Source organism: Pelophylax lessonae (assembly GCF_965119305.1).
Source record: "Pelophylax lessonae genome assembly, chromosome: 12".
Taxonomy (NCBI): Eukaryota; Metazoa; Chordata; class Amphibia; order Anura; family Ranidae; genus Pelophylax; species Pelophylax lessonae.
In genome coordinates this window covers 33173957-33201476 of record NC_138779.1, presented here as the reverse complement: position 1 = coordinate 33201476, position 27520 = coordinate 33173957, and the positions used below count along the sequence as shown (strand labels likewise).

The window sequence follows — 27520 nt, the reverse complement described above, 5'->3', positions numbered from 1 at the left end:
TAGAAGAACAGGCCCCCTTTTATTGTTCGCTGCTAGTGAAGGACCCCCTAACGTTGGTGGTCAGTAGGAGAAGGGCCCCCTTATATTGTTGGCTGGTAGTAAATGACCCCCTTATATTGATGGTTGGTGGTGAAGGGCCACCTTAACTCAGTGGTGAAGGGCCCCCTAACATTGGTGATCAGTGGTGAAGTGCCCCTTACATTGGTGGTCAATAGTGAAGGGATCCCTTACATTAGATGTCAGTGGTCAACGGATCCCTTACATTAGTAGTTCGTGGGAGAACGGCCCCCCCCCTTATATTGTTCGCTGGTAGTGAAGGACCCTCTTACATTGGTGGCAGTTGGAGCTGGAGTTGGAGTTGGAGCTGAAGATGGAGCAGGAGCAGGAGCAGGAGCAGGAGCAGGAGCAGGAGCATGAGCATCTGGTAGTGTGGCCGAGCGGTCTAAGGCGCTGGATTTAGGCTCCAGTCTCTCTGGAGGCGTGGGTTCAAATCCCACCACTGCCAAACCTTTACTTCCAGTGTTCATTTGTAGTGAAGGGTAAGTTGGAGGAAGGGCCTCCTTACATTGGTGGTCCGTAGAAGAACAGACCCCCTTTTATTGTTAGCTGGTAGTGAAGGACCCCCTTACGTTGGTGGTCAGTGGGAGAAGGGCCCCCTTACATTTGTGGTCAGTAGTAAAGGACCCCCTTACATTGGTGGTCAGTGGGTGAAGGGTACCTATATTGTTGGCTGATAGTGAAAGACCCTCTTACATTGGTTGGAGCTGGAGTTGGAGCTGGAGAACAGCCCCCCTTAAGTTTTTCGCTGGTGGTGTAGGACCCTCTTACATTAATAGACACTGGGAGAAGGGTTCCCTTATATTGTTCGCTGGTAGTGAAGGACCCCCTTATGTTGGTCGTCAGTGGGAGAAGGGCCCCTTATATTGTTGGCTGGTAGTGAAGGACCCCCCTTATATTGATGGTTAGTGGTAATGGGCCACCTTACCTCGGTGCTGAAGAGCTTTCTAACATTGGTGGTAAGTGGGTAAGGGGCCCCCTTACATTTGTGGTCAGTAGTGAAGGGCCCTCTAACATTGGAGGTAAGTGGTGAAGGGCCCCCTAACATTGGTAGTCAGTGGGTGTAGGGTCCCTTATGTAGCCCTGCCCCCGAGGGAGTGGCATGGGTATCCTCTTCACTTCTTGTGCTCTGAGCCTGCTCCAACCCATCTGACACCATTAATTCTGTCATTGTGAATAATTGAGACCACAAGTATTGCAGTGAACAATCAATTTACTGCTTTTGACTTTTTATGTAAAACAAGAATATGCAAACAGAATCAGAGGAGGCATGGGTTCAACTCCCACCACTGCCAAACCTTTACTTATAGTGTTCGTTGGTAGCGAAGGATCAGTGTGCAGTGGGAGAAGGACCCACCTACATTGGTGGTCAGTAGTGAAGGGATCCCTTACATTAGATGTCAGTGGTTACCGGGATACCTTACAGTGGTGGCTGTAGAGGGTAGTGTGGCCGAGCGGTCTAGGGCGCTGGATTAAGGCTCCAGTCTCTCTGGAGGCGTGGGTTCAAATCCCACCACTGCCAAACCTTTGCTTATAATGTTCACTGGTAGCTAAGGATCAGTGGGAGAAGCCCCCCCCCCCCCCTACATTGGTGATCAGTGCTGATGGGATTCTTTACCTTAGTGGTGCATAGAAGAACAGGCCCCCTTTTATTGTTCGCTGCTAGTGAAGGACCCCCTAACGTTGGTGGTCAGTAGGAGAAGGGCCCCCTTATATTGTTGGCTGGTAGTAAATGACCCCCTTATATTGATGGTTGGTAGTGAAGGGCCACTTTAACTCAGTGGTGAAGGCCCCCTAACATTGGTGATCAGTGGTGAAGTGCCCCTTACATTGGTGGTCACTAGTGAAGGGATCCCTTACATTAGATGTCAGTGGTCAACGGATCCCTTACATTAGTAGTTTGTGGGAGAACGGCCCCCCTTATATTTCGCTGGTAGTGAAGGACCCCCTTATGTTGGTGGTCAGTGGGAGAAGGGCCCCTTATATTGTTGACTGGTAGTGAAGGACAACCCTTATATTGATGGTTAGTGGTAATGGGCCACCTTACCTCGGTGCTGAAGAGCCTTCTAACATTGGTGGTAAGTGGGTGAAGGGCCCCCTTACATTTGTGGTCAGTAGTGAAGGGCCCTCTAACATTGGAGGTAAGTGGTGAAGGGCCCCCTAACATTAGTATATTGCTCTCTCTGGAGGCGTGGGTTCAAATCCCACCACTGCCAAACCTTTACTTCCAGTGTTCGCTTGTAGTGAAGGGTAAGTTGGAGGAAGGGCCACCTTACATTGGTGGTCCGTAGAAGAACAGACCCCCTTTTATTGTTAGCTGGTAGTGAAGGACCCCCTTACGTTGGTGGTCAGTGGGAGAAGGGCCCCCTTACATTTGTGGTCAGTAGTAAAGGACCCCCTTACATTGGTGGTCAGTGGGTGAAGGGTACCTATATTGTTGGCTGATAGTGAATCCCACCACTGCCAAACCTTTACTTCCAGTGTTCGCTTGTAGTGAAGGGTAAGTTGGAGGAAGGGCCTCCTTACATTGGTGGTCAGTGGGTGAAGGGTACCTATATTGTTGGCTGATAGTGAAAGACCCTCTTACATTGGTTGGAGCTGGAGTTGGAGTTGGAGAACAGCCCCCCTTAAGTTTTTCGCTGGTGGTGTAGGACCCTCTTACATTAATGGTCACTGGGATAAGGGTTCCCTTATATTGTTCGCTGGTAGTGAAGGACCCCCTTATGTTGGTCGTCAGTGGGAGAAGGGCCCCTTATATTGTTGGCTGGTAGTGAAGGACCCCCCTTATATTGATGGTTAGTGGTAATGGGCCACCTTACCTCGGTGCTGAAGAGCCTTCTAACATTGGTGGTAAGTGGGTGAAGGGCCCCCTTACATTTGTGGTCAGTAGTGAAGGGCCCTCTAACAATGGAGGTAAGTGGTGAAGGGCCCCCTAACATTGGTAGTCAGTGGGTGTAGGGTCCCTTATGTAGCCCTGCCCCCGAGGGAGTGGCATGGGTATCCTCTTCACTTCTTGTGCTCTGAGCCTGCTCCAACCCATCTGACACCATTAATTCTGTCATTGTGAATAATTGAGACCACAAGTATTGCAGTGAACAATCAATTTACTTTTGACTTTTTATGTAAAACAAGAATATGCAAACAGAATCAGAGGAGGTGTGGGTTCAACTCCCACCACTGCCAAACCTTTACTTATAGTGTTCGTTGGTAGCGAAGGATCAGTGTGCAGTGGGAGAAGGGCCCCCCTATATTGGTGGTCAGTAGTGAAGGGATCCCTTACATTAGATGTCAGTGGTTAACAGATACCTTACAGTGGTGGCTGTAGAAGGTAGTGTGGCCGAGCGGTCTAAGGCGCTGGATTAAGGCTCCAGTCTCTCCGGAGGCGTGGGTTCAAATCCCACATCTGCCAAACCTTTGCTTATAATGTTCACTGGTAGCTAAGGATCAGTGGGAGAAGCCCCCCCCCCCCCTACATTGGTGATCAGTGCTGATGGGATTCTTTACCTTAGTGGTGCATAGAAGAACAAGCCCCCTTTTATTGTTAGCTGCTAGTGAAGGACCCCCTAACGTTGGTGGTCAGTAGGAGAAGGGCCCCCTTATATTGTTGGCTGGTAGTAAATGACCCCCTTATATTGATGGTTGGTGGTGAAGGGCCACCTTAACTCAGTGGTGAAGGGCCCCCTAACATTGGTGATCAGTGGTGAAGTGCCCCTTACATTGGAGGTCAGTAGTGAAGGGATCCCTTACATTAGATGTCAGTGGTCAACGGATCCCTTACATTAGTAGTTCGTGGGAGAACGGCCCCCCCTTATATTGTTCACTGGTAGTGAAGGACCCTCTTACATTGGTGGCAGTTGGAGCTGAAGATGGAGCTGGAGCAGGAGCAGGAGCAGGAGCAGAAGCAGGAGCATCTGGTAGTGTGGCCGAGCGGTCTAAGGCGCTGGATTTAGGCGTGGGTTCAAATCCCACACCTTTACTTCCAGTGTTCGTTTGTAGTGAAGGGTAAGTTGGAGGAAGGGCCTCCTTACATTGGTGGTCCGTAGAAGAACAGACCCCCTTTTATTGTTAGCTGGTAGTGAAGGACCCCCTTACGTTGGTGGTCAGTGGGAGAAGGGCCCCCTTACATTTGTGGTCAGTAGTAAAGGACCCCCTTACATTGGTGGTCAGTGGGTGAAGGGTACCTATATTGTTGGCTGATAGTGAAAGACCCTCTTACCTTGGTTGGAGCTGGAGCTGGAGTTGGAGCTGGAGAACAGCCCCCCTTAAGTTTTTCGCTGGTGGTGTAGGACCCTCTTACATTAATAGACACTGGGAGAAGGGTTCCCTTATATTGTTCGCTGGTAGTGAAGGACCCCCTTATGTTGGTCGTCAGTGGGAGAAGGGCCCCTTATATTGTTGGCTGGTAGTGAAGGACCCCCCTTATATTGATGGTTAGTGGTAATGGGCCACCTTACCTCGGTGCTGAAGAGCCTTCTAACATTGGTGGTAAGTGGGTGAAGGGCCCCCTTACATTTGTGGTCAGTAGTGAAGGGCCCTCTAACATTGGAGGTAAGTGGTGAAGGGCCCCCTAACATTGGTAGTCAGTGGGTGTAGGGTCCCTTATGTAGCCCTGCCCCCGAGGGAGTGGCATGGGTATCCTCTTCACTTCTTGTGCTCTGAGCCTGCTCCAACCCATCTGACACCATTAATTCTGTCATTGTGAATAATTGAGACCACAAGTATTGCAGTGAACAATCAATTTACGTTTGACTTTTTATGTAAAACAAGAATATGCAAACAGAATCAGAGGAGGTGTGGGTTCAACTCCCACCACTGCCAAACCTTTACTTATAGTGTTCGTTGGTAGCGAAGGATCAGTGTGCAGTGGGAGAAGGGCCCCCCTATATTGGTGGTCAGTAGTGAAGGGATCCCTTACATTAGATGTCAGTGGTTAACAGATACCTTACAGCGGTGGCTGTAGAAGGTAGTGTGGCCGAGCTGTCTAAGGCGCTGGATTAAGGCTCCTGAGGCGTGGGTTCAAATCCCACCACTGCCACACCTTTGCTTATAATGTTCACTGGTAGCTAAGGATCAGTGGGAGAAGCCCCCCCCCCCCTACATTGGTGATCAGTGCTGATGGGATTCTTTACCTTAGTGGTGCATAGAAGAACAGGCCCCCTTTTATTGTTAGCTGCTAGTGAAGGACCCCCTAACGTTGGTGGTCAGTAGGAGAAGGGCCCCCTTATATTGTTGGCTGGTAGTAAATGACCCCCTTATATTGATGGTTGGTGGTGAAGGGCCACCTTAACTCAGTGGTGAAGGGCCCCCTAACATTGGTGATCAGTGGTGAAGTGCCCCTTACATTGGTGGTCAGTAGTGAAGGGATCCCTTACATTAGATGTCAGTGGTCAACGGATCCCTTACATTAGTAGTTCGTGGGAGAACGGCCCCCCCTTATATTGTTCACTGGTAGTGAAGGACCCTCTTACATTGGTGGCAGTTGGAGCTGAAGATGGAGCTGAAGATGGAGCTGGAGCTGGAGCTGGAGCAGTAGCAGGAGCATCTGGTAGTGTGGCCGAGCGGTCTAAGGCGCTGGATTTAGGCTCCAGTCTCTCTGGAGGCATGGGTTCAAATCCCACCACTGCCAAACCTTTACTTCCAGTGTTCATTTGTAGTGAAGGGTAAGTTGGAGGAAGGGCCTCCTTACATTGGTGGTCCGTAGAAGAACAGACCTCCTTTTATTGTTAGCTGGTAGTGAAGGACCCCCTTACGTTGGTGGTCAGTGGGAGAAGGGCCCCCTTACATTTGTGGTCAGTAGTAAAGGACCCCCTTACATTGGTGGTCAGTGGGTGAAGGGTACCTATATTGTTGGCTGATAGTGAAAGACCCTCTTACATTGGTTGGAGCTGGAGCTGGAGTTGGAGTTGGAGAACAGCCCCCCTTAAGTTTTTCGCTGGTGGTGTAGGACCCTCTTACATTAATAGTCACTGGGAGAAGGGTTCCCTTATATTGTTCGCTGGTAGTGAAGGACCCCCTTATGTTGGTCGTCAGTGGGAGAAGGGCCCCTTATATTGTTGGCTGGTAGTGAAGGACCCCCCTTATATTGATGGTTAGTGGTAATGGGCCACCTTACCTCGGTGCTGAAGAGCCTTCTAACATTGGTGGTAAGTGGGTGAAGGGCCCCCTTACATTTGTGGTCAGTAGTGAAGGGCCCTCTAACATTGGAGGTAAGTGGTGAAGGGCCCCCTAACATTGGTAGTCAGTGGGTATAGGGTCCCTTATGTAGCCCTGCCCCCGAGGGAGTGGCATGGGTATCCTCTTCACTTCTTGTGCTCTGAGCCTGCTCCAACCCATCTGACATCATTAATTCTGTCATTGTGAATAATTGAGACCACAAGTATTGCAGTGAACAATCAATTTACTGCTTTTGACTTTTTATGTAAAACAAGAATATGCAAACAGAATCAGAGGAGGCATGGGTTCAACTCCCACCACTGCCAAACCTTTACTTATAGTGTTCGTTGGTAGCGAAGGATCAGTGGGAGAAGGACCCCCCTACATTGGTGGTCAGTAGTGAAGGGATCCCTTACATTAGATGTCAGTGGTTAACAGATACCTTACAGTGGTGGCTGTAGAGGGTAGTGTGGCCGAGCGGTCTGAGGCGCTGGATTAAGGCTCCAGTCTCTCCGGAGGCGTGGGTTCAAATCCCACCAGTGCCAAACCTTTAGTTATAATGTTCACTGGTAGCTAAGGATCAGTGGGCAGTGAGAGAAGCCCCCCCCCCCCCCTACATTGGTGATCAGTGCTGATGGGATTCTTTACCTTAGTGGTGCATAGAAGAACAGGCCCCCTTTTATTGTTCGCTGCTAGTGAAGGACCCCCTAACGTTGGTGGTCAGTAGGAGAAGGGCCCCCTTATATTGTTGGCTGGTAGTAAATGACCCCCTTATATTGATGGTTGGTGGTGAAGGGCCACTTTAACTCAGTGGTGAAGGCCCCCTAACATTGGTGATCAGTGGTGAAGTGCCCCTTACATTGGTGGTCACTAGTGAAGGGATCCCTTACATTAGATGTCAGTGGTCAACGGATCCCTTACATTAGTAGTTTGTGGGAGAACGGCCCCCCTTATATTTCGCTGGTAGTGAAGGACCCCCTTATGTTGGTGGTCAGTGGGAGAAGGGCCCCTTATATTGTTGACTGGTAGTGAAGGACAACCCTTATATTGATGGTTAGTGGTAATGGGCCACCTTACCTCGGTGCTGAAGAGCCTTCTAACATTGGTGGTAAGTGGGTGAAGGGCCCCCTTACATTTGTGGTCAGTAGTGAAGGGCCCTCTAACATTGGAGGTAAGTGGTGAAGGGCCCCCTAACATTGGTATATTGCTCTCTCTGGAGGCGTGGGTTCAAATCCCACCACTGCCAAACCTTTACTTCCAGTGTTCGCTTGTAGTGAAGGGTAAGTTGGAGGAAGGGCCTCCTTACATTGGTGGTCCGTAGAAGAACAGACCCCCTTTTATTGTTAGCTGGTAGTGAAGGACCCCCTTACGTTGGTGGTCAGTGGGAGAAGGGCCCCCTTACATTTGTGGTCAGTAGTAAAGGACCCCCTTACATTGGTGGTCAGTGGGTGAAGGGTACCTATATTGTTGGCTGATAGTGAATCCCACCACTGCCAAACCTTTACTTCCAGTGTTCGCTTGTAGTGAAGGGTAAGTTGGAGGAAGGGCCTCCTTACATTGGTGGTCCGTAGAAGAACAGACCCCCTTTTATTGTTAGCTGGTAGTGAAGGACCCCCTTACGTTGGTGGTCAGTGGGAGAAGGGCCCCCTTACATTTGTGGTCAGTAGTAAAGGACCCCCTTACATTGGTGGTCAGTGGGTGAAGGGTACCTATATTGTTGGCTGATAGTGAAAGACCCTCTTACATTGGTTGGAGCTGGAGCTGGAGTTGGAGTTGGAGAACAGCCCCCCTTAAGTTTTTCGCTGGTGGTGTAGGACCCTCTTACATTAATGGTCACTGGGAGAAGGGTTCCCTTATATTGTTCGCTGGTAGTGAAGGACCCCCTTATGTTGGTCGTCAGTGGGAGAAGGGCCTCTTATATTGTTGGCTGGTAGTGAAGGACCCCCCTTATATTGATGGTTAGTGGTAATGGGCCACCTTACCTCGGTGCTGAAGAGCCTTCTAACATTGGTGGTAAGTGGGTGAAGGGCCCCCTTACATTTGTGGTCAGTAGTGAAGGGCCCTCTAACATTGGAGGTAAGTGGTGAAGGGCCCCCTAACATTGGTAGTCAGTGGGTGTAGGGTCCCTTATGTAGCCCTGCCCCCGAGGGAGTGTCATGGGTATCCTCTTCACTTCTTGTGCTCTGAGCCTGCTCCAACCCATCTGACACCATTAATTCTGTCATTGTGAATAATTGAGACCACAAGTATTGCAGTGAACAATCAATTTACTTTTGACTTTTTATGTAAAACAAGAATATGCAAACAGAATCAGAGGAGGCATGGGTTCAACTCCCACCACTGCCAAACCTTTACTTATAGTGTTCGTTGGTAGCGAAGGATCAGTGTGCAGTGGGAGAAGGGCCCCCCTATATTGGTGGTCAGTAGTGAAGGGATCCCTTACATTAGATGTCAGTGGTTAACAGATACCTTACAGTGGTGGCTGTAGAAGGTAGTGTGGCCGAGCGGTCTAAGGCGCTGGATTAAGGCTCTTGTCTCTCCGGAGGCGTGGGTTCAAATCCCACCACTGCCAAACCTTTACTTATAATGTTCACTGGTAGCTAAGGATCAGTGGGAGAAGCCCCCCCCCCCCCCTACATTGGTGATCAGTGCTGATGGGATTCTTTACCTTAGTGGTGCATAGAAGAACAGGCCCCCTTTTATTGTTAGCTGCTAGTGAAGGACCCCCTAACGTTGGTGGTCAGTAGGAGAAGGGCCCCCTTATATTGTTGGCTGGTAGTAAATGACCCCCTTATATTGATGGTTGGTGGTGAAGGGCCACCTTAACTCAGTGGTGAAGGGCCCCCTAACATTGGTGATCAGTGGTGAAGTGCCCCTTACATTGGTGGTCAGTAGTGAAGGGATCCCTTACATTAGATGTCAGTGGTCAACGGATCCCTTACATTAGTAGTTCGTGGGAGAACGGCCCCCCCTTATATTGTTCACTGGTAGTGAAGGACCCTCTTACATTGGTGGCAGTTGGAGCTGAAGATGGAGCTGAAGATGGAGCTGAAGATGGAGCTGAAGCAGGAGCAGGAGCTGAAGCAGGAGCAGGAGCAGGAGCAGGAGCATGAGCATGAGCATCTGGTAGTGTGGCCGAGCGGTCTAAGGCGCTGGATTTAGGCTCCAGTCTCTCTGGAGGCGTGGGTTCAAATCCCACCACTGCCAAACCTTTACTTCCAGTGTTCATTTGTAGTGAAGGGTAAGTTGGAGGAAGGGCCTCCTTACATTGGTGGTCCGTAGAAGAACAGACCCCCTTTTATTGTTAGCTGGTAGTGAAGGACCCCCTTACGTTGGTGGTCAGTGGGAGAAGGGCCCCCTTACATTTGTGGTCAGTAGTAAAGGACCCCCTTACATTGGTGGTCAGTGGGAAGAAGGAGGAGGACACACCCAAAGAGCTCTCTCAGAGAACCAGCCCTTTTCAAGCCTGGGCCTTGCTTGCTAGCTTGGCCCAGGAACAATGCCTGATCCTGGGGGAGGCCCTGGGAGGGATCCCCCTGATGACACGGGGCCTAGTGAGGAGGAGGTGGAGGACCTGTCTGTGGGTCCAGGCCCTGGTGAGAATGCGGATGTCTTCAGCCAGAAGGTTATCAATCGTTTTAGGGCGATTGGGAGAGCTGAAGAAAAACTTAAAGTTTTGAAGGCTGAACATAAATCCTTCAGAGCCAAATACTGCCAGGCCTGGAGTAAAAATCGCACAGCCATGAAGCCTGAGCTACAGGAATTGGAAGATAAGGTAAAGAAACAATCTTTATTACTGGAAAAGTTGAAAGATAGAAGCGGAGTGTTTAAAGAAAAATTTGATAATGAGAGGAGATTTGCCAGCCAAGCATCAGCAAGTTCTGTGGATCAGCAGCCTCAGTTAATGGATGACCAGGCTCCATCTGCCTCTGCACCTCTCCCCCCATGCCAGAACTGGGAATCGCCAGCGGCAACCAGCCAGGGGGTTGAGAGTGGGCATGGATCCCTGACATTTATCCAGGAGATGGAGTCCCCCCTGAGAGCAGATAAGTTTGCATTCACTGATGATCCATCAGAAATCCCTGTGGATGGGCAGAGGAGATACAAACCAGCAAAGCCAGTACTGGTGGAGAAATCCCAGTATACCATGCTGCCATCCAACATGTCTGCCCCACCTGCTGTTGTGGATGGTGTCCCAGGTGAGAAGGAGCTTTGCCTACAGCTACCTATTGGAGATTCTGCTGTGAACACAACCAGTACAGACATGCAGGGAAAATCCCTGACCGTGAAATCCCCGGACCATCAGGTGAATGTGGATGGACCTGCATCTGACACCCCAGACATGGATTTTGCTGGTCTGGCTGAGACCAGTAGTCCCTCTGAAAGCAAAATGGCTGCCAGCTCCAAGGAGTCTGTTTCACTTTCACCAGAGCTTCCCAGTGTTTCAGGGCTGATTGCTGGTGGGGGAGGGGATCAGCATGCTGCTGTTTTTGGAATGGAAGCAGCCATGGAAGTTACCTGCAGTGTTTTACCTGCTGCTGTGCTAGAACTGAATTCCATTTCCACAGCTGAAAACCCTGTCCCAGTGGAAGAGAAGATGACAGCTGAAACTCTTACCAGTGCAGCACCAACTATGGATTCTGCTGTGAAGACAACAAATATCCCAGCAAGTATTAAAAATGACAATAATCATAAAGCAATGAATGTGGTGGGTGGTGGTGAAGGGGATAATATTGCTGGGAAAAATAGAAATGACATTTCTCCCCCTGCTCAGCAGAGGAAAGATTTATCGATTGTACAGATTAATCCCGGATCTGTACAATCGTTATCTGTTATGTCTGTGTCGGATGTTTCAAAACAAACTGATGGATTTTCTGCTGGGAGGAATGTTGGAAGCTATGCTTCAGCTTTGGGGAGTCGCACCAGGGTGGGTGGTGGGGATTTGGTTAGTAATCGCAATTCAAGGAGGTTTGTTGGGGGGTTGGTTAGTGGGTATAGGAGGAGGAATGTGGTTCAGTTGCGGTGGGAGGGCGATGGAACGCCGCCAGTAAGGGGGAGAGTGGCCGAGTTGGTCTTGGAAATGGGGTTTAAAGCCTGTGACATTTTTGCTTTGATTTGCCCGGTGGGAAGTTATGAATTTGATTTGTCGTTTGTGAAACCTGAGAGTTTGGATCTCTTTTGGGAGAGATTTAGGAGGTGCAAGGGCCTTCAGCAGTGGAGTGGTTTGGTGCCAAAGGTGATTTCAAGACAGCCTCTGATAAAGTCGGTGACCATCTTGGTGCGTAACGAATCCATACCAGAGGCTGATTTATTAGTATGGCTACGCCGATATGGCGAGGTCCTCACTCCACTGCGGAAGGTCCTTGATGAGCATGGGATATGGACAGGGGCCTGGACAGTGTCACTAAAATTGGGGGTGCTGGGCGATGTAGTTCAGCACCTTCCCTGCTCAGCCTTTCTGGGTAGGGATAGGCTGACCATTTTCTACCAAGGTCAGCCTAAGGTATGTAATAAATGTGGTGATAAAGGCCACTTTGCATCGTCCTGCACCCACAAGAAGTGCTCACTGTGCCAGGATTTAGGCCATTTGGCCAGAGAATGCACCCAGATTCGGTGCAATTTGTGCCAGCAGCTGGGTCATCCATATAGCCAGTGCCCAGAGGCACTGCATAACTTGCCAGGATTGGAGACTGAGCTGCAGAGGCTTGATAAAGAAGATGAAGCAGCTGAAGTTAGAGAGGAAATTGTTGTTGCCCCTCCTGTGTCAGATTCTGTTTCCCCTAGTGAGGTGGTCCCTGAGTCTGTCCTTCCTGTGTCTATTGTGTCAGATTTTGTTTCCCCTAGTGATGTGGTCCCTGAGTCTGTCCCTCCTGTTGTTCCTACATCTACTGTGCGTAGATCCTCCAGACTAGCGGAAGCTGCTGGGGGGGCGGGTATAGTGGATCTTCCCCCTCGGCCTACTCCACCTCCAGTCCCTGTCTCTCGACACCGCAAACGCGGCCAAGAGGGTGCAGGGGTGCTGGATGGTGGTGGGGTCGATGGGGTTGAGGGAGGGGTGTCCATGTCCCATGTCTCACCCTCTGTTGTGGAGGATTCGGATGAGGAGGGGTGGGAGAGGACAAGGAGGAAGAAAAAGAAAAAGAGGAAAACCAGTAAAGCGGTCGTTTCCTCCTTACAGTTAGAGCCAGGAGGGGTTCCTCTTGGCAACACATTTTCGGTTTTATCAGGGGAGGAGTTAGTATCCAATTTATCCACTTCTTTATCATCTATGGATGAGGGGGAGTCACATAGTGTAAAGAGAGCTGTTTCGGGTGATGAGAGTGTGGTGGAGGTTAAGAAACGACTACCCCAATCATCCTGATGGCAGTGCCCGCTCTGATAAAGGTGGCGACCATTAATGTCGCCAGCGTGAAATCTGCAAGAGCTCGTGATATTGCCTTATTTTTGCTCAGTGAGTTTGATGCTGAGATTTTATTTTTGCAAGAGACCTGGCTCAATACTTTGGCCGATGTCCATCTAGCAAAAAGGGAGTGGAGATGTGGTCCCTCCTTTTGGTCTCTTGCGGCTGAGCCTTGCAGCGGAGTTGCGGTTCTTTTTAAAACCGATATGGTAACGTGCCGGCGGATAATTGAGGTAGAAATGGGGAGATGCATGGTCTTAGACGTCTCTGTTAGGGGGCAGGACCTGCGCCTCATCAATATCTATGGACCGCAGTCAAAATGGGACAGGAAATGCCTCTTCACAAAGATCAAGCCCTTCCTTTTTACATCCCAGCAGGTTGTCTTTGGAGGTGACTTTAACACCATAATTAGGCCTGAAGACAGGGGGGTCTCCATAGACAGGCTGGGTTATGATAGCGTTTTTCTTAGAGATATGGTTAGACAAGCAGGCCTGGTAGATGTGCACATTAAGCACTGCCCTGGCAGCACGGGATTCACGTTTCAGAGAGGGAATAGTCAGAGTAGGATAGACAGGTTTTTTTTAAAGGAGAACTCTGCTTTCTCGGCTCCTGAGTTGAGGGCGGTGGAGTTCTCTGACCACTGTATGCTGTCTGTGACTCTGAATGCCTCGGACACTCCACCCAGGGGAAGGGGTACCTGGAAACTGAATTCGGCTCTCCTGGAAGATGTAGAGGTAAGACAATCCTTTGAGGATTTTTTTCAGGCACAGGTTTCTATTCTGGACTTTTGCAGCAGTAAGTCAGAGTGGTGGGAGCTTGTGAAACAAAGGGCGATTGGACTTTTCAAGGCCATAAGTAAGAAGAAGCAGCTTGGTATGTATATTGCCTACCAGCATTTGCGGAGGAAGCTTGATCGTCTTGTCTCGTATGGAGGAGATCCAGGGGAGATCTCGGAGGTAAAGCTTCTTCTTAGGAAGTGTCAATACGACCGGCATGCCTCCTTGGTTCTGGAGAGAGATTATGGGAAATATCACTCGCCTGATCCTTACCAGAACTGTAAGCAAGGCATAGCAGTTAAGACGGTCATAGGTCTGAGGGATAGTACGGGTTCCCTGGTGAAGTCCAGATCAGGGATCCTGGAGATCTTCAGGTCATATTACGCAGACCTTCTGGGAAGAAAGGACCTTAGTCGGGACAGGATGGAAAGCTTTCTGGATTCTACTCCAGGATTGGGAAATGATACATTGCCTTTGATGGATTTGACAGAACCAATTTCAGCGGATGAGGTAGTTCGTGCTATAGAGAAGCTGGCTACCAAAAAGTCGCCTGGGCCAGATGGGTTGACAGCTGAATTTTACAAGTGTTTTAAGTCCATTCTGGCTCCCTTTTTAGCGGAGGTTTATAACAGCTGTTTAGAAGAGGGTTCTCTCCCTCCCTCCATGAGGCAATCCGCTGTGATTCTTCTGTCAAAAGGTAAAGACCCCTCAATAATTGAGAACTGGCGCCCCATCAGTCTTCTCAATGTTGATAGAAAGATCTTGGCGAAGATTCTTTTTTGGCGCTTGTCGTCAGTAGCAGGCGATTTGTTGTCCAATCATCAGCACTGCTCGGTCCAGGGCAGAAGTACCTTTTCAGCAATTTTAGCTGTCCGGGAGGCTTTGGAGCGATGCAGGGCTGCTGGATGGAGAAAGTACTTGCTGGCATTGGATCAGGCGAAGGCTTTTGATCGAGTCAATCATGAGTACCTGTATTTGCTACTTGGTAGATACGGCCTGCAGGGGAGGTTTATTGATTGGCTGAAAACATTATATAAAGGGGCTGAGAGCTTCCCACTTGTTAATGGTTGGGTTGGACGGCCTTTTGAGGTTGGCTCTGGTGTGCGCCAGGGGTGTCCTTTGAGCCCCCTGCTATATGTATTCGCAATCGACCCCTTCATAAGAAGGTTAGAGAGTGGATCGTTGTGTGGGGTGCCTTTGGGCATTGCTGGTGTGCCGCCTTTGAAGGTCGTGGCCTATGCCGATGATGTGTCTGTTATTATCTCTGGGATGGAGGAGGCGCAGGAGGTGGTCTCTGTGATAGAGCAGTACACTGAGGCTTCTGGCTCTAAAATCAATCATGAAAAGAGTGAAGTTTTCTGGATGGGTGAGGAGGGTGAAAGCTTCGAACTTCCGGATGCCTTCCCAGAGCCCCAGCAGGAAATTAAAGTGTTGGGCATCAAATTTGGTCCTGGTGACTATGGTCATCGAAATTGGGAAAGCAGGTTGTTGAATGCCAATGCCAAGGTGGCAAGCTGGAAGAAATGGAAACTTTCCTTGAGGGAAAGGGTTGACTTGATTAAAACTTACCTGATCCCAATCTTTTTATATGTCAGCTTTGTCTGTATCTTGCCGGAATCTCTCTATGCAAGGGTGTACAGCTGCTTTTTCCAACTGTTATGGGGAAATAGGCTGAACCTGATCAAACGCAATGTAACTTACCTGTCCAGGCGGGAGGGTGGTCTAGGAATGGTCAACCCTATAGTTTTCTTTTCTCTGCTTTTTTTAAAGTATAATCTTGGTAATATGTTAGCAGAGACCCCGCCGGGATGGGTGGGTATTTTTCAATCTTGGTTTAGGCCTTTTCTGCGATGCTGGGAAGATGGCGGGCCAGTGAAAAGTCTGAGAGTCCGACATGGCAAGCTTCCGGCTTATGTTGCCACGTGTCTGAAAATACTTAGGCAGTGGCAGGTGACAGTGGGGGATATCAAGTCCCTCCCCAGAAAGCTTCTGGAGAAGAGGATTTTGGGCTCTGCTTTCAGTGTGTCGCTGACCTTAAGGGATTGCCCAGGCCCCGTAATGAGGGAGGGGTTGCGTTTAATTAACTTAGGAAGAATCCCTTTGAAGTTTAGGGATCAAGCCTGGCTCGCTTTCCACGGAAGGCTCTATGTGAGAGGGAACCTGAAGCATCGCCCTGTGGATGATCGGGATTGTCCTAGAGCGGAGTGTGTTGGTAAAGTGGAGTCTATGGACCACTTTTTGCTCCAGTGTCCCTTTAACATAGAGGTGTATAAAAGGGTGGGGAGGGCTCTAGGCATCCCCTTTCTCTATCGCATGAGTTATGCGGAGTGGGTGTACGGGGCATTCCCGACTCGCTGGGATTTTGATTTGGATACACTTTTTCTAGTTAGTATAGTTGTCCGTTACTTCACGTGGAATGCACGGTGCCAGATTACCCTGCGGAAGAAAGTCCTCCCTGTCGAGGTGGTGGTGTACGATATTCTGGGTGAGGTTGGGAAGATTCGGGGTCTTGAGAAGAGCAGGGAGCCTCGAGCGGTCTGGATAAGGGCGTGGAGGAATATCAGACCTGCTTTTGGTGAACTGTCCATCTCTGGGTGAAAAGCTTTTTTCCTATGCTATTTCTTTCACGCCCTTAGCTTTTGTTAGTTAATATCTTCATTTTTGAAGAAGGGCTGCATGCATAATGGGAGTGGTTTTGTTTCTTGACCTCGCAGGTTTGATGTCTGGTGTGGTGGTGTGAGTCTTATTAAGATTATTTTTCCCGGTAATGATGTGTTTCATGATGTGAGTTTTGTTTTTGCTGTAAAGCCATTCTTTATTTGAGAGCAGAATTTGCTATGTATTTTTTTTCCCCCCTTTTCATGTAAATATGTATATATTTATTTATGTATATTGATTTTATGATTATTGATTGCAAGACTTTTAATAAACAAAAATTGGGTGAAGGGTACCTATATTGTTGGCTGATAGTGAAAGACCCTCTTACATTGGTTGGAGCTGGAGCTGGAGTTGGAGTTGGAGAACAGCCCCCCTTAAGTTTTTCGCTGGTGGTGTAGGACCCTCTTACATTAATAGTCACTGGGAGAAGGGTTCCCTTATATTGTTCGCTGGTAGTGAAGGACCCCCTTATGTTGGTCGTCAGTGGGAGAAGGGCCCCTTATATTGTTGGCTGGTAGTGAAGGACCCCCCTTATATTGATGGTTAGTGGTAATGGGCCACCTTACCTCGGTGCTGAAGAGCCTTCTAACATTGGTGGTAAGTGGGTGAAGGGCCCCCTTACATTTGTGGTCAGTAGTGAAGGGCCCTCTAACATTGGAGGTAAGTGGTGAAGGGCCCCCTAACATTGGTAGTCAGTGGGTGTAGGGTCCCTTATGTAGCCCTGCCCCCGAGGGAGTGGCATGGGTATCCTCTTCACTTCTTGTGCTCTGAGCCTGCTCCAACCCATCTGACACCATTAATTCTGTCATTGTGAATAATTGAGACCACAAGTATTGCAGTGAACAATCAATTTACTGCTTTTGACTTTTTATGTAAAACAAGAATATGCAAACAGAATCAGAGGAGGCATGGGTTCAACTCCCACCACTGCCAAACCTTTACTTATAGTGTTCGTTGGTAGCGAAGGATCAGTGTGCAGTAGGAGAAGGGCCCCCCTACATTGGTGGTCAGTCGTGAAGGGATCCCTTACATTAGATGTCAGTGGTTAACAGATACCTTACAGTGGTGGCTGTAGAGGATAGTGTGGCCGAGCGATCTAAGGCGCTGGATTAAGGCTTCAGTCTCTCTGGAGGCGTGGGTTCAAATCCCACCACTGCCAAACCATTACTTATAATGTTCACTGGTAGCTAAGGATCAGTGGGCAGTGAGAGAACCCCCCCCCCCTACATTGGTGATCAGTGCTGATGGGATTCTTTACCTTAGTGGTGCATAGAAGAACAGGCCCCCTTTTATTGTTCGCTGCTAGTGAAGGACCCCCTAACGTTGGTGGTCAGTAGGAGAAGGGCCCCCTTATATTGTTGGCTGGTAGTAAATGACCCCCTTATATTGATGGTTGGTGGTGAAGGGCCACTTTAACTCAGTGGTGAAGGCCCCCTAACATTGGTGATCAGTGGTGAAGTGCCCCTTACATTGGTGGTCACTAGTGAAGGGATCCCTTACATTAGATGTCAGTGGTCAACGGATCCCTTACATTAGTAGTTTGTGGGAGAACGGCCCCCCTTATATTTCGCTGGTAGTGAAGGACCCCCTTATGTTGGTGGTCAGTGGGAGAAGGGCCCCTTATATTGTTGACTGGTAGTGAAGGACAACCCTTATATTGATGGTTAGTGGTAATGGGCCACCTTACCTCGGTGCTGAAGAGCCTTCTAACATTGGTGGTAAGTGGGTGAAGGGCCCCCTTACATTTGTGGTCAGTAGTGAAGGGCCCTCTAACATTGGAGGTAAGTGGTGAAGGGCCCCCTAACATTGGTAGTCAGTGGGTGTAGGGTCCCTTATGTAGCCCTGCCCCCGAGGGAGTGGCATGGGTATCCTCTTCACTTCTTGTGCTCTGAGCCTGCTCCAACCCATCTGACACCATTAATTCTGTCATTGTGAATAATTGAGACCACAAGTATTGCAGTGAACAATCAATTTACTGCTTTTGACTTTTTATGTAAAACAAGAATATGCAAACAGAATCAGAGGAGGTGTGGGTTCAACTCCCACCACTGCCAAACCTTTACTCATAGTGTTCGTTGGTAGCGAAGGATCAGTGTGCAGTGGGAGAAGGGCCCCCCTACATTGGTGGTCAGTAGTGAAGGGATCCCTTACATTAGATGTCAGTGGTTAACAGATACCTTACAGTGGTGGCTGTAGAAGGTAGTGTGGCCGAGCGGTCTAAGGCGCTGGATTAAGGCTCCAGTCTCTCCGGAGGCGTGGGTTCAAATCCCACCACTGCCAAACCTTTACTTATAATGTTCACTGGTAGCTAAGGATCAGTGGGAGAAGCCCCCCCCCCTACATTGGTGATCAGTGCTGATGGAAATCTTTACCTTAGTGGTGCATAGAAGAACAGGCCCCCTTTTATTGTTCGCAGCTAGTGAAGGACCCCCTAACGTTGGTGGTCAGTTGGAGAAGGGCCCCCTTATATTGTTGGCTGGTAGTAAATGACCCCCTTATATTGATGGTTGGTGGTGAAGGGCCACCTTAACTCAGTGGTGAAGGGCCCCCTAACATTGGTGATCAGTGGTGAAGTGCCCCTTACATTGGTGGTCAGTAGTGAAGGGATCCCTTACATTAGATGTCAGTGGTCAACGGATCCCTTACATTAGTAGTTCGTGGGAGAACGGCCCCCCCTTATATTGTTCGCTGGTAGTGAAGGACCCTCTTACATTGGTGGCAGTTGGAGCTGAAGATGGAGCTGAAGATGGAGCTGAAGCAGGAGCAGGAGCTGGAGCAGGAGCAGGAGCATCTGGTAGTGTGGCCGAGCGGTCTAAGGCGCTGGATTTAGGCTCCAGTCTCTCTGGAGGCGTGGGTTCAAATCCCACCACTGCCAAACCTTTACTTCCAGTGTTCATTTGTAGTGAAGGGTAAGTTGGAGGAAGGGCCTCCTTACATTGGTGGTCCGTAGAAGAACAGACCCCCTTTTATTGTTAGCTGGTAGTGAAGGACCCCCTTACGTTGGTGGTCAGTGGGAGAAGGGCCCCCTTACATTTGTGGTCAGTAGTAAAGGACCCCCTTACATTGGTGGTCAGTGGGTGAAGGGTACCTATATTGTTGGCTGATAGTGAAAGACCCTCTTACATTGGTTGGAGCTGGAGCTGGAGTTGGAGTTGGAGAACAGCCCCCCTTAAGTTTTTCGCTGGTGGTGTAGGACCCTCTTACATTAATAGTCACTGGGAGAAGGGTTCCCTTATATTGTTCGCTGGTAGTGAAGGACCCCCTTATGTTGGTCGTCAGTGGGAGAAGGGCCCCTTATATTGTTGGCTGGTAGTGAAGGACCCCCCTTATATTGATGGTTAGTGGTAATGGGCCACCTTACCTCGGTGCTGAAGAGCCTTCTAACATTGGTGGTAAGTGGGTGAAGGGCCCCCTTACATTTGTGGTCAGTAGTGAAGGGCCCTCTAACATTGGAGGTAAGTGGTGAAGGGCCCCCTAACATTGGTAGTCAGTGGGTATAGGGTCCCTTATGTAGCCCTGCCCCCGAGGGAGTGGCATGGGTATCCTCTTCACTTCTTGTGCTCTGAGCCTGCTCCAACCCATCTGACATCATTAATTCTGTCATTGTGAATAATTGAGACCACAAGTATTGCAGTGAACAATCAATTTACTGCTTTTGACTTTTTATGTAAAACAAGAATATGCAAACAGAATCAGAGGAGGCATGGGTTCAACTCCCACCACTGCCAAACCTTTACTTATAGTGTTCGTTGGTAGCGAAGGATCAGTGTGCAGTGGGAGAAGGGCCCCCCTACATTGGTGGTCAGTAGTGAAGGGATCCCTTACATTAGATGTCAGTGGTTAACAGATACCTTACAGTGGTGGCTGTAGAGGGTAGTGTGGCCGAGCGGTCTAAGGCGCTGGATTAAGGCTCCAGTCTCTCCGGAGGCGTGGGTTCAAATCCCACCACTGCCAAACCTTTAGTTATAATGTTCACTGGTAGCTAAGGATCAGTGGGCAGTGAGAGAAGCCCCCCCCCCCCTACATTGGTGATCAGTGCTGATGGGATTCTTTACCTTAGTGGTGCATAGAAGAACAGGCCCCCTTTTATTGTTCGCTGCTAGTGAAGGACCTCCTAACGTTGGTGGTCAGTAGGAGAAGGGCCCCCTTATATTGTTGGCTGGTAGTAAATGACCCCCTTATATTGATGGTTGGTGGTGAAGGGCCACCTTAACTCAGTGGTGAAGGGCCCCCTAACATTGGTGATCAGTGGTGAAGTGCCCCTTACATTGCTGGTCAGTAGTGAAGGGATCCCTTACATTAGATGTCAGTGGTCAACGGATCCCTTACATTAGTAGTTCGTGGGAGAACGGCCCCCCCTTATATTGTTCACTGGTAGTGAAGGACCCTCTTACATTGGTGGCAGTTGGAGCTGAAGATGGAGCTGAAGATGGAGCTGAAGCAGGAGCAGGAGCTGGAGCAGGAGCAGGAGCATCTGGTAGTGTGGCCGAGCGGTCTAAGGCGCTGGATTTAGGCTCCAGTCTCTCTGGAGGCGTGGGTTCAAATCCCACCACTGCCAAACCTTTACTTCCAGTGTTCATTTGTAGTGAAGGGTAAGTTGGAGGAAGGGCCTCCTTACATTGGTGGTCCGTAGAAGAACAGACCCCCTTTTATTGTTAGCTGGTAGTGAAGGACCCCCTTACGTTGGTGGTCAGTGGGAGAAGGGCCCCCTTACATTTGTGGTCAGTAGTAAAGGACCCCCTTACATTGGTGGTCAGTGGGTGAAGGGTACCTATATTGTTGGCTGATAGTGAAAGACCCTCTTACATTGGTTGGAGCTGGAGCTGGAGTTGGAGTTGGAGTTGGAGAACAGCCCCCCTTAAGTTTTTCGCTGGTGGTGTAGGACCCTCTTACATTAATAGTCACTGGGAGAAGGGTTCCCTTATATTGTTCGCTGGTAGTGAAGGACCCCCTTATGTTGGTCGTCAGTGGGAGAAGGGCCCCTTATATTGTTGGCTGGTAGTGAAGGACCCCCCTTATATTGATGGTTAGTGGTAATGGGCCACCTTACCTCGGTGCTGAAGAGCCTTCTAACATTGGTGGTAAGTGGGTGAAGGGCCCCCTTACATTTGTGGTCAGTAGTGAAGGGCCCTCTAACATTGGAGGTAAGTGGTGAAGGGCCCCCTAACATTGGTAGTCAGTGGGTATAGGGTCCCTTATGTAGCCCTGCCCCCGAGGGAGTGGCATGGGTATCCTCTTCACTTCTTGTGCTCTGAGCCTGCTCCAACCCATCTGACATCATTAATTCTGTCATTGTGAATAATTGAGACCACAAGTATTGCAGTGAACAATCAATTTACTGCTTTTGACTTTTTATGTAAAACAAGAATATGCAAACAGAATCAGAGGAGGCATGGGTTCAACTCCCACCACTGCCAAACCTTTACTTATAGTGTTCGTTGGTAGCGAAGGATCAGTGTGCAGTGGGAGAAGGGCCCCCCTACATTGGTGGTCAGTAGTGAAGGGATCCCTTACATTAGATGTCAGTGGTTAACAGATACCTTACAGTGGTGGCTGTAGAGGGTAGTGTGGCCGAGCGGTCTAAGGCGCTGGATTAAGGCTCCAGTCTCTCCGGAGGTGTGGGTTCAAATCCCACCACTGCCAAACCTTTTAGTTATAATGTTCACTGGTAGCTAAGGATCAGTGGGCAGTGAGAGAAGCCCCCCCCCCCCTACATTGGTGATCAGTGCTGATGGGATTCTTTACCTTAGTGGTGCATAGAAGAACAGGCCCCCTTTTATTGTTCGCTGCTAGTGAAGGACCTCCTAACGTTGGTGGTCAGTAGGAGAAGGGCCCCCTTATATTGTTGGCTGGTAGTAAATGACCCCCTTATATTGATGGTTGGTGGTGAAGGGCCACCTTAACTCAGTGGTGAAGGGCCCCCTAACATTGGTGATCAGTGGTGAAGTGCCCCTTACATTGCTGGTCAGTAGTGAAGGGATCCCTTACATTAGATGTCAGTGGTCAACGGATCCCTTACATTAGTAGTTCGTGGGAGAACGGCCCCCCCTTATATTGTTCACTGGTAGTGAAGGACCCTCTTACATTGGTGGCAGTTGGAGCTGAAGATGGAGCTGAAGATGGAGCTGAAGCAGGAGCAGGAGCTGGAGCAGGAGCAGGAGCATCTGGTAGTGTGGCCGAGCGGTCTAAGGCGCTGGATTTAGGCTCCAGTCTCTCTGGAGGCGTGGGTTCAAATCCCACCACTGCCAAACCTTTACTTCCAGTGTTCATTTGTAGTGAAGGGTAAGTTGGAGGAAGGGCCTCCTTACATTGGTGGTCCGTAGAAGAACAGACCCCCTTTTATTGTTAGCTGGTAGTGAAGGACCCCCTTACGTTGGTGGTCAGTGGGAGAAGGGCCCCCTTACATTTGTGGTCAGTAGTAAAGGACCCCCTTACATTGGTGGTCAGTGGGTGAAGGGTACCTATATTGTTGGCTGATAGTGAAAGACCCTCTTACATTGGTTGGAGCTGGAGCTGGAGTTGGAGTTGGAGAACAGCCCCCCTTAAGTTTTTCGCTGGTGGTGTAGGACCCTCTTACATTAATAGTCACTGGGAGAAGGGTTCCCTTATATTGTTCGCTGGTAGTGAAGGACCCCCTTATGTTGGTCGTCAGTGGGAGAAGGGCCCCTTATATTGTTGGCTGGTAGTGAAGGACCCCCCTTATATTGATGGTTAGTGGTAATGGGCCACCTTACCTCGGTGCTGAAGAGCCTTCTAACATTGGTGGTAAGTGGGTGAAGGGCCCCCTTACATTTGTGGTCAGTAGTGAAGGGCCCTCTAACATTGGAGGTAAGTGGTGAAGGGCCCCCTAACATTGGTAGTCAGTGGGTATAGGGTCCCTTATGTAGCCCTGCCCCCGAGGGAGTGGCATGGGTATCCTCTTCACTTCTTGTGCTCTGAGCCTGCTCCAACCCATCTGACATCATTAATTCTGTCATTGTGAATAATTGAGACCACAAGTATTGCAGTGAACAATCAATTTACTGCTTTTGACTTTTTATGTAAAACAAGAATATGCAAACAGAATCAGAGGAGGCATGGGTTCAACTCCCACCACTGCCAAACCTTTACTTATAGTGTTCGTTGGTAGCGAAGGATCAGTGTGCAGTGGGAGAAGGGCCCCCCTACATTGGTGGTCAGTAGTGAAGGGATCCCTTACATTAGATGTCAGTGGTTAACAGATACCTTACAGTGGTGGCTGTAGAGGGTAGTGTGGCCGAGCGGTCTAAGGCGCTGGATTAAGGCTCCAGTCTCTCCGGAGGCGTGGGTTCAAATCCCACCACTGCCAAACCTTTAGTTATAATGTTCACTGGTAGCTAAGGATCAGTGGGCAGTGAGAGAAGCCCCCCCCCCCCCTACATTGGTGATCAGTGCTGATGGGATTCTTTACCTTAGTGGTGCATAGAAGAACAGGCCCCCTTTTATTGTTCGCTGCTAGTGAAGGACCTCCTAACGTTGGTGGTCAGTAGGAGAAGGGCCCCCTTATATTGTTGGCTGGTAGTAAATGACCCCCTTATATTGATGGTTGGTGGTGAAGGGCCACCTTAACTCAGTGGTGAAGGGCCCCCTAACATTGGTGATCAGTGGTGAAGTGCCCCTTACATTGGTGGTCAGTAGTGAAGGGATCCCTTACATTAGATGTCAGTGGTCAACGGATCCCTTACATTAGTAGTTCGTGGGAGAACGGCCCCCCCTTATATTGTTCACTGGTAGTGAAGGACCCTCTTACATTGGTGGCAGTTGGAGCTGAAGATGGAGCTGAAGATGGAGCTGAAGCAGGAGCAGGAGCTGGAGCAGGAGCAGGAGCAGGAGCATCTGGTAGTGTGGCCGAGCGGTCTAAGGCGCTGGATTTAGGCTCCAGTCTCTCTGGAGGCGTGGGTTCAAATCCCACCACTGCCAAACCTTTACTTCCAGTGTTCATTTGTAGTGAAGGGTAAGTTGGAGGAAGGGCCTCCTTACATTGGTGGTCCGTAGAAGAACAGACCCCCTTTTATTGTTAGCTGGTAGTGAAGGACCCCCTTACGTTGGTGGTCAGTGGGAGAAGGGCCCCCTTACATTTGTGGTCTGTAGTAAAGGACCCCCTTACATTGGTGGTCAGTGGGTGAAGGGTACCTATATTGTTGGCTGATAGTGAAAGACCCTCTTACATTGGTTGGAGCTGGAGCTGGAGTTGGAGTTGGAGAACAGCCCCCCTTAAGTTTTTCGCTGGTGGTGTAGGACCCTCTTACATTAATAGTCACTGGGAGAAGGGTTCCCTTATATTGTTCGCTGGTAGTGAAGGACCCCCTTATGTTGGTCGTCAGTGGGAGAAGGGCCCCTTATATTGTTGGCTGGTAGTGAAGGACCCCCCTTATATTGATGGTTAGTGGTAATGGGCCACCTTACCTCGGTGCTGAAGAGCCTTCTAACATTGGTGGTAAGTGGGTGAAGGGCCCCCTTACATTTGTGGTCAGTAGTGAAGGGCCCTCTAACATTGGAGGTAAGTGGTGAAGGGCCCCCTAACATTGGTAGTCAGTGGGTATAGGGTCCCTTATGTAGCCCTGCCCCCGAGGGAGTGGCATGGGTATCCTCTTCACTTCTTGTGCTCTGAGCCTGCTCCAACCCATCTGACATCATTAATTCTGTCATTGTGAATAATTGAGACCACAAGTATTGCAGTGAACAATCAATTTACTGCTTTTGACTTTTTATGTAAAACAAGAATATGCAAACAGAATCAGAGGAGGCATGGGTTCAACTCCCACCACTGCCAAACCTTTACTTATAGTGTTCGTTGGTAGCGAAGGATCAGTGTGCAGTGGGAGAAGGGCCCCCCTACATTGGTGGTCAGTAGTGAAGGGATCCCTTACATTAGATGTCAGTGGTTAACAGATACCTTACAGTGGTGGCTGTAGAGGGTAGTGTGGCCGAGCGGTCTAAGGCGCTGGATTAAGGCTCCAGTCTCTCCGGAGGCGTGGGTTCAAATCCCACCACTGCCAAACCTTTTAGTTATAATGTTCACTGGTAGCTAAGGATCAGTGGGCAGTGAGAGAAGCCCCCCCCCCCCCTACATTGGTGATCAGTGCTGATGGGATTCTTTACCTTAGTGGTGCATAGAAGAACAGGCCCCCTTTTATTGTTCGCTGCTAGTGAAGGACCTCCTAACGTTGGTGGTCAGTAGGAGAAGGGCCCCCTTATATTGTTGGCTGGTAGTAAATGACCCCCTTATATTGATGGTTGGTGGTGAAGGGCCACCTTAACTCAGTGGTGAAGGGCCCCCTAACATTGGTGATCAGTGGTGAAGTGCCCCTTACATTGCTGGTCAGTAGTGAAGGGATCCCTTACATTAGATGTCAGTGGTCAACGGATCCCTTACATTAGTAGTTCGTGGGAGAACGGCCCCCCCTTATATTGTTCACTGGTAGTGAAGGACCCTCTTACATTGGTGGCAGTTGGAGCTGAAGATGGAGCTGAAGATGGAGCTGAAGCAGGAGCAGGAGCTGGAGCAGGAGCAGGAGCATGAGCATCTGGTAGTGTGGCCGAGCGGTCTAAGGCGCTGGATTTAGGCTCCAGTCTCTCTGGAGGCGTGGGTTCAAATCCCACCACTGCCAAACCTTTACTTCCAGTGTTCATTTGTAGTGAAGGGTAAGTTGGAGGAAGGGCCTCCTTACATTGGTGGTCCGTAGAAGAACAGACCCCCTTTTATTGTTAGCTGGTAGTGAAGGACCCCCTTACGTTGGTGGTCAGTGGGAGAAGGGCCCCCTTACATTTGTGGTCAGTAGTAAAGGACCCCCTTACATTGGTGGTCAGTGGGTGAAGGGTACCTATATTGTTGGCTGATAGTGAAAGACCCTCTTACATTGGTTGGAGCTGGAGCTGGAGTTGGAGTTGGAGAACAGCCCCCCTTAAGTTTTTCGCTGGTGGTGTAGGACCCTCTTACATTAATAGTCACTGGGAGAAGGGTTCCCTTATATTGTTCGCTGGTAGTGAAGGACCCCCTTATGTTGGTCGTCAGTGGGAGAAGGGCCCCTTATATTGTTGGCTGGTAGTGAAGGACCCCCCTTATATTGATGGTTAGTGGTAATGGGCCACCTTACCTCGGTGCTGAAGAGCCTTCTAACATTGGTGGTAAGTGGGTGAAGGGCCCCCTTACATTTGTGGTCAGTAGTGAAGGGCCCTCTAACATTGGAGGTAAGTGGTGAAGGGCCCCCTAACATTGGTAGTCAGTGGGTATAGGGTCCCTTATGTAGCCCTGCCCCCGAGGGAGTGGCATGGGTATCCTCTTCACTTCTTGTGCTCTGAGCCTGCTCCAACCCATCTGACATCATTAATTCTGTCATTGTGAATAATTGAGACCACAAGTATTGCAGTGAACAATCAATTTACTGCTTTTGACTTTTTATGTAAAACAAGAATATGCAAACAGAATCAGAGGAGGCATGGGTTCAACTCCCACCACTGCCAAACCTTTACTTATAGTGTTCGTTGGTAGCGAAGGATCAGTGTGCAGTGGGAGAAGGGCCCCCCTACATTGGTGGTCAGTAGTGAAGGGATCCCTTACATTAGATGTCAGTGGTTAACAGATACCTTACAGTGGTGGCTGTAGAGGGTAGTGTGGCCGAGCGGTCTAAGGCGCTGGATTAAGGCTCCAGTCTCTCCGGAGGCGTGGGTTCAAATCCCACCACTGCCAAACCTTTACTTATAATGTTCACTGGTAGCTAAGGATCAGTGGGAGAAGCCCCCCCCCCCTACATTGGTGATCAGTGCTGATGGAAATCTTTACCTTAGTGGTGCATAGAAGAACAGGCCCCCTTTTATTGTTCGCAGCTAGTGAAGGACCCCCTAACGTTGGTGGTCAGTAGGAGAAGGGCCCCCTTATATTGTTGGCTGGTAGTAAATGACCCCCTTATATTGATGGTTGGTGGTGAAGGGCCACCTTAACTCAGTGGTGAAGGGCCCCCTAACATTGGTGATCAGTGGTGAAGTGCCCCTTACATTGGTGGTCAGTAGTGAAGGGATCCCTTACATTAGATGTCAGTGGTCAACGGATCCCTTACATTAGTAGTTCGTGGGAGAACGGCCCCCCCTTATATTGTTCGCTGGTAGTGAAGGACCCTCTTACATTGGTGGCAGTTGGAGCTGAAGATGGAGCTGAAGATGGAGCTGAAGCAGGAGCAGGAGCAGGAGCAGGAGCAGGAGCATCTGGTAGTGTGGCCGAGCGGTCTAAGGCGCTGGATTTAGGCTCCAGTCTCTCTGGAGGCGTGGGTTCAAATCCCACCACTGCCAAACCTTTACTTCCAGTGTTCATTTGTAGTGAAGGGTAAGTTGGAGGAAGGGCCTCCTTACATTGGTGGTCCGTAGAAGAACAGACCCCCTTTTATTGTTAGCTGGTAGTGAAGGACCCCCTTACGTTGGTGGTCAGTGGGAGAAGGGCCCCCTTACATTTGTGGTCAGTAGT

At 49.6% G+C, this 27520-nt stretch overlaps 1 protein-coding gene across 1 annotated transcript in view; it reads right to left on the bottom strand.

Annotated features, from left to right (window-relative positions):
- Positions 1–27520, bottom strand: part of LOC309568835 (uncharacterized protein) — a gene marked incomplete at both ends in the record, with an annotated part of 63109 nt that overhangs the window by 30684 nt on the left and 4905 nt on the right. The window contains one exon of the mRNA XM_082274620.1: positions 23813–23893. Coding sequence (XP_082130746.1) covers positions 23813–23893 — 81 coding nt within the window. The remainder of the gene's footprint in view (positions 1–23812; positions 23894–27520) is intronic.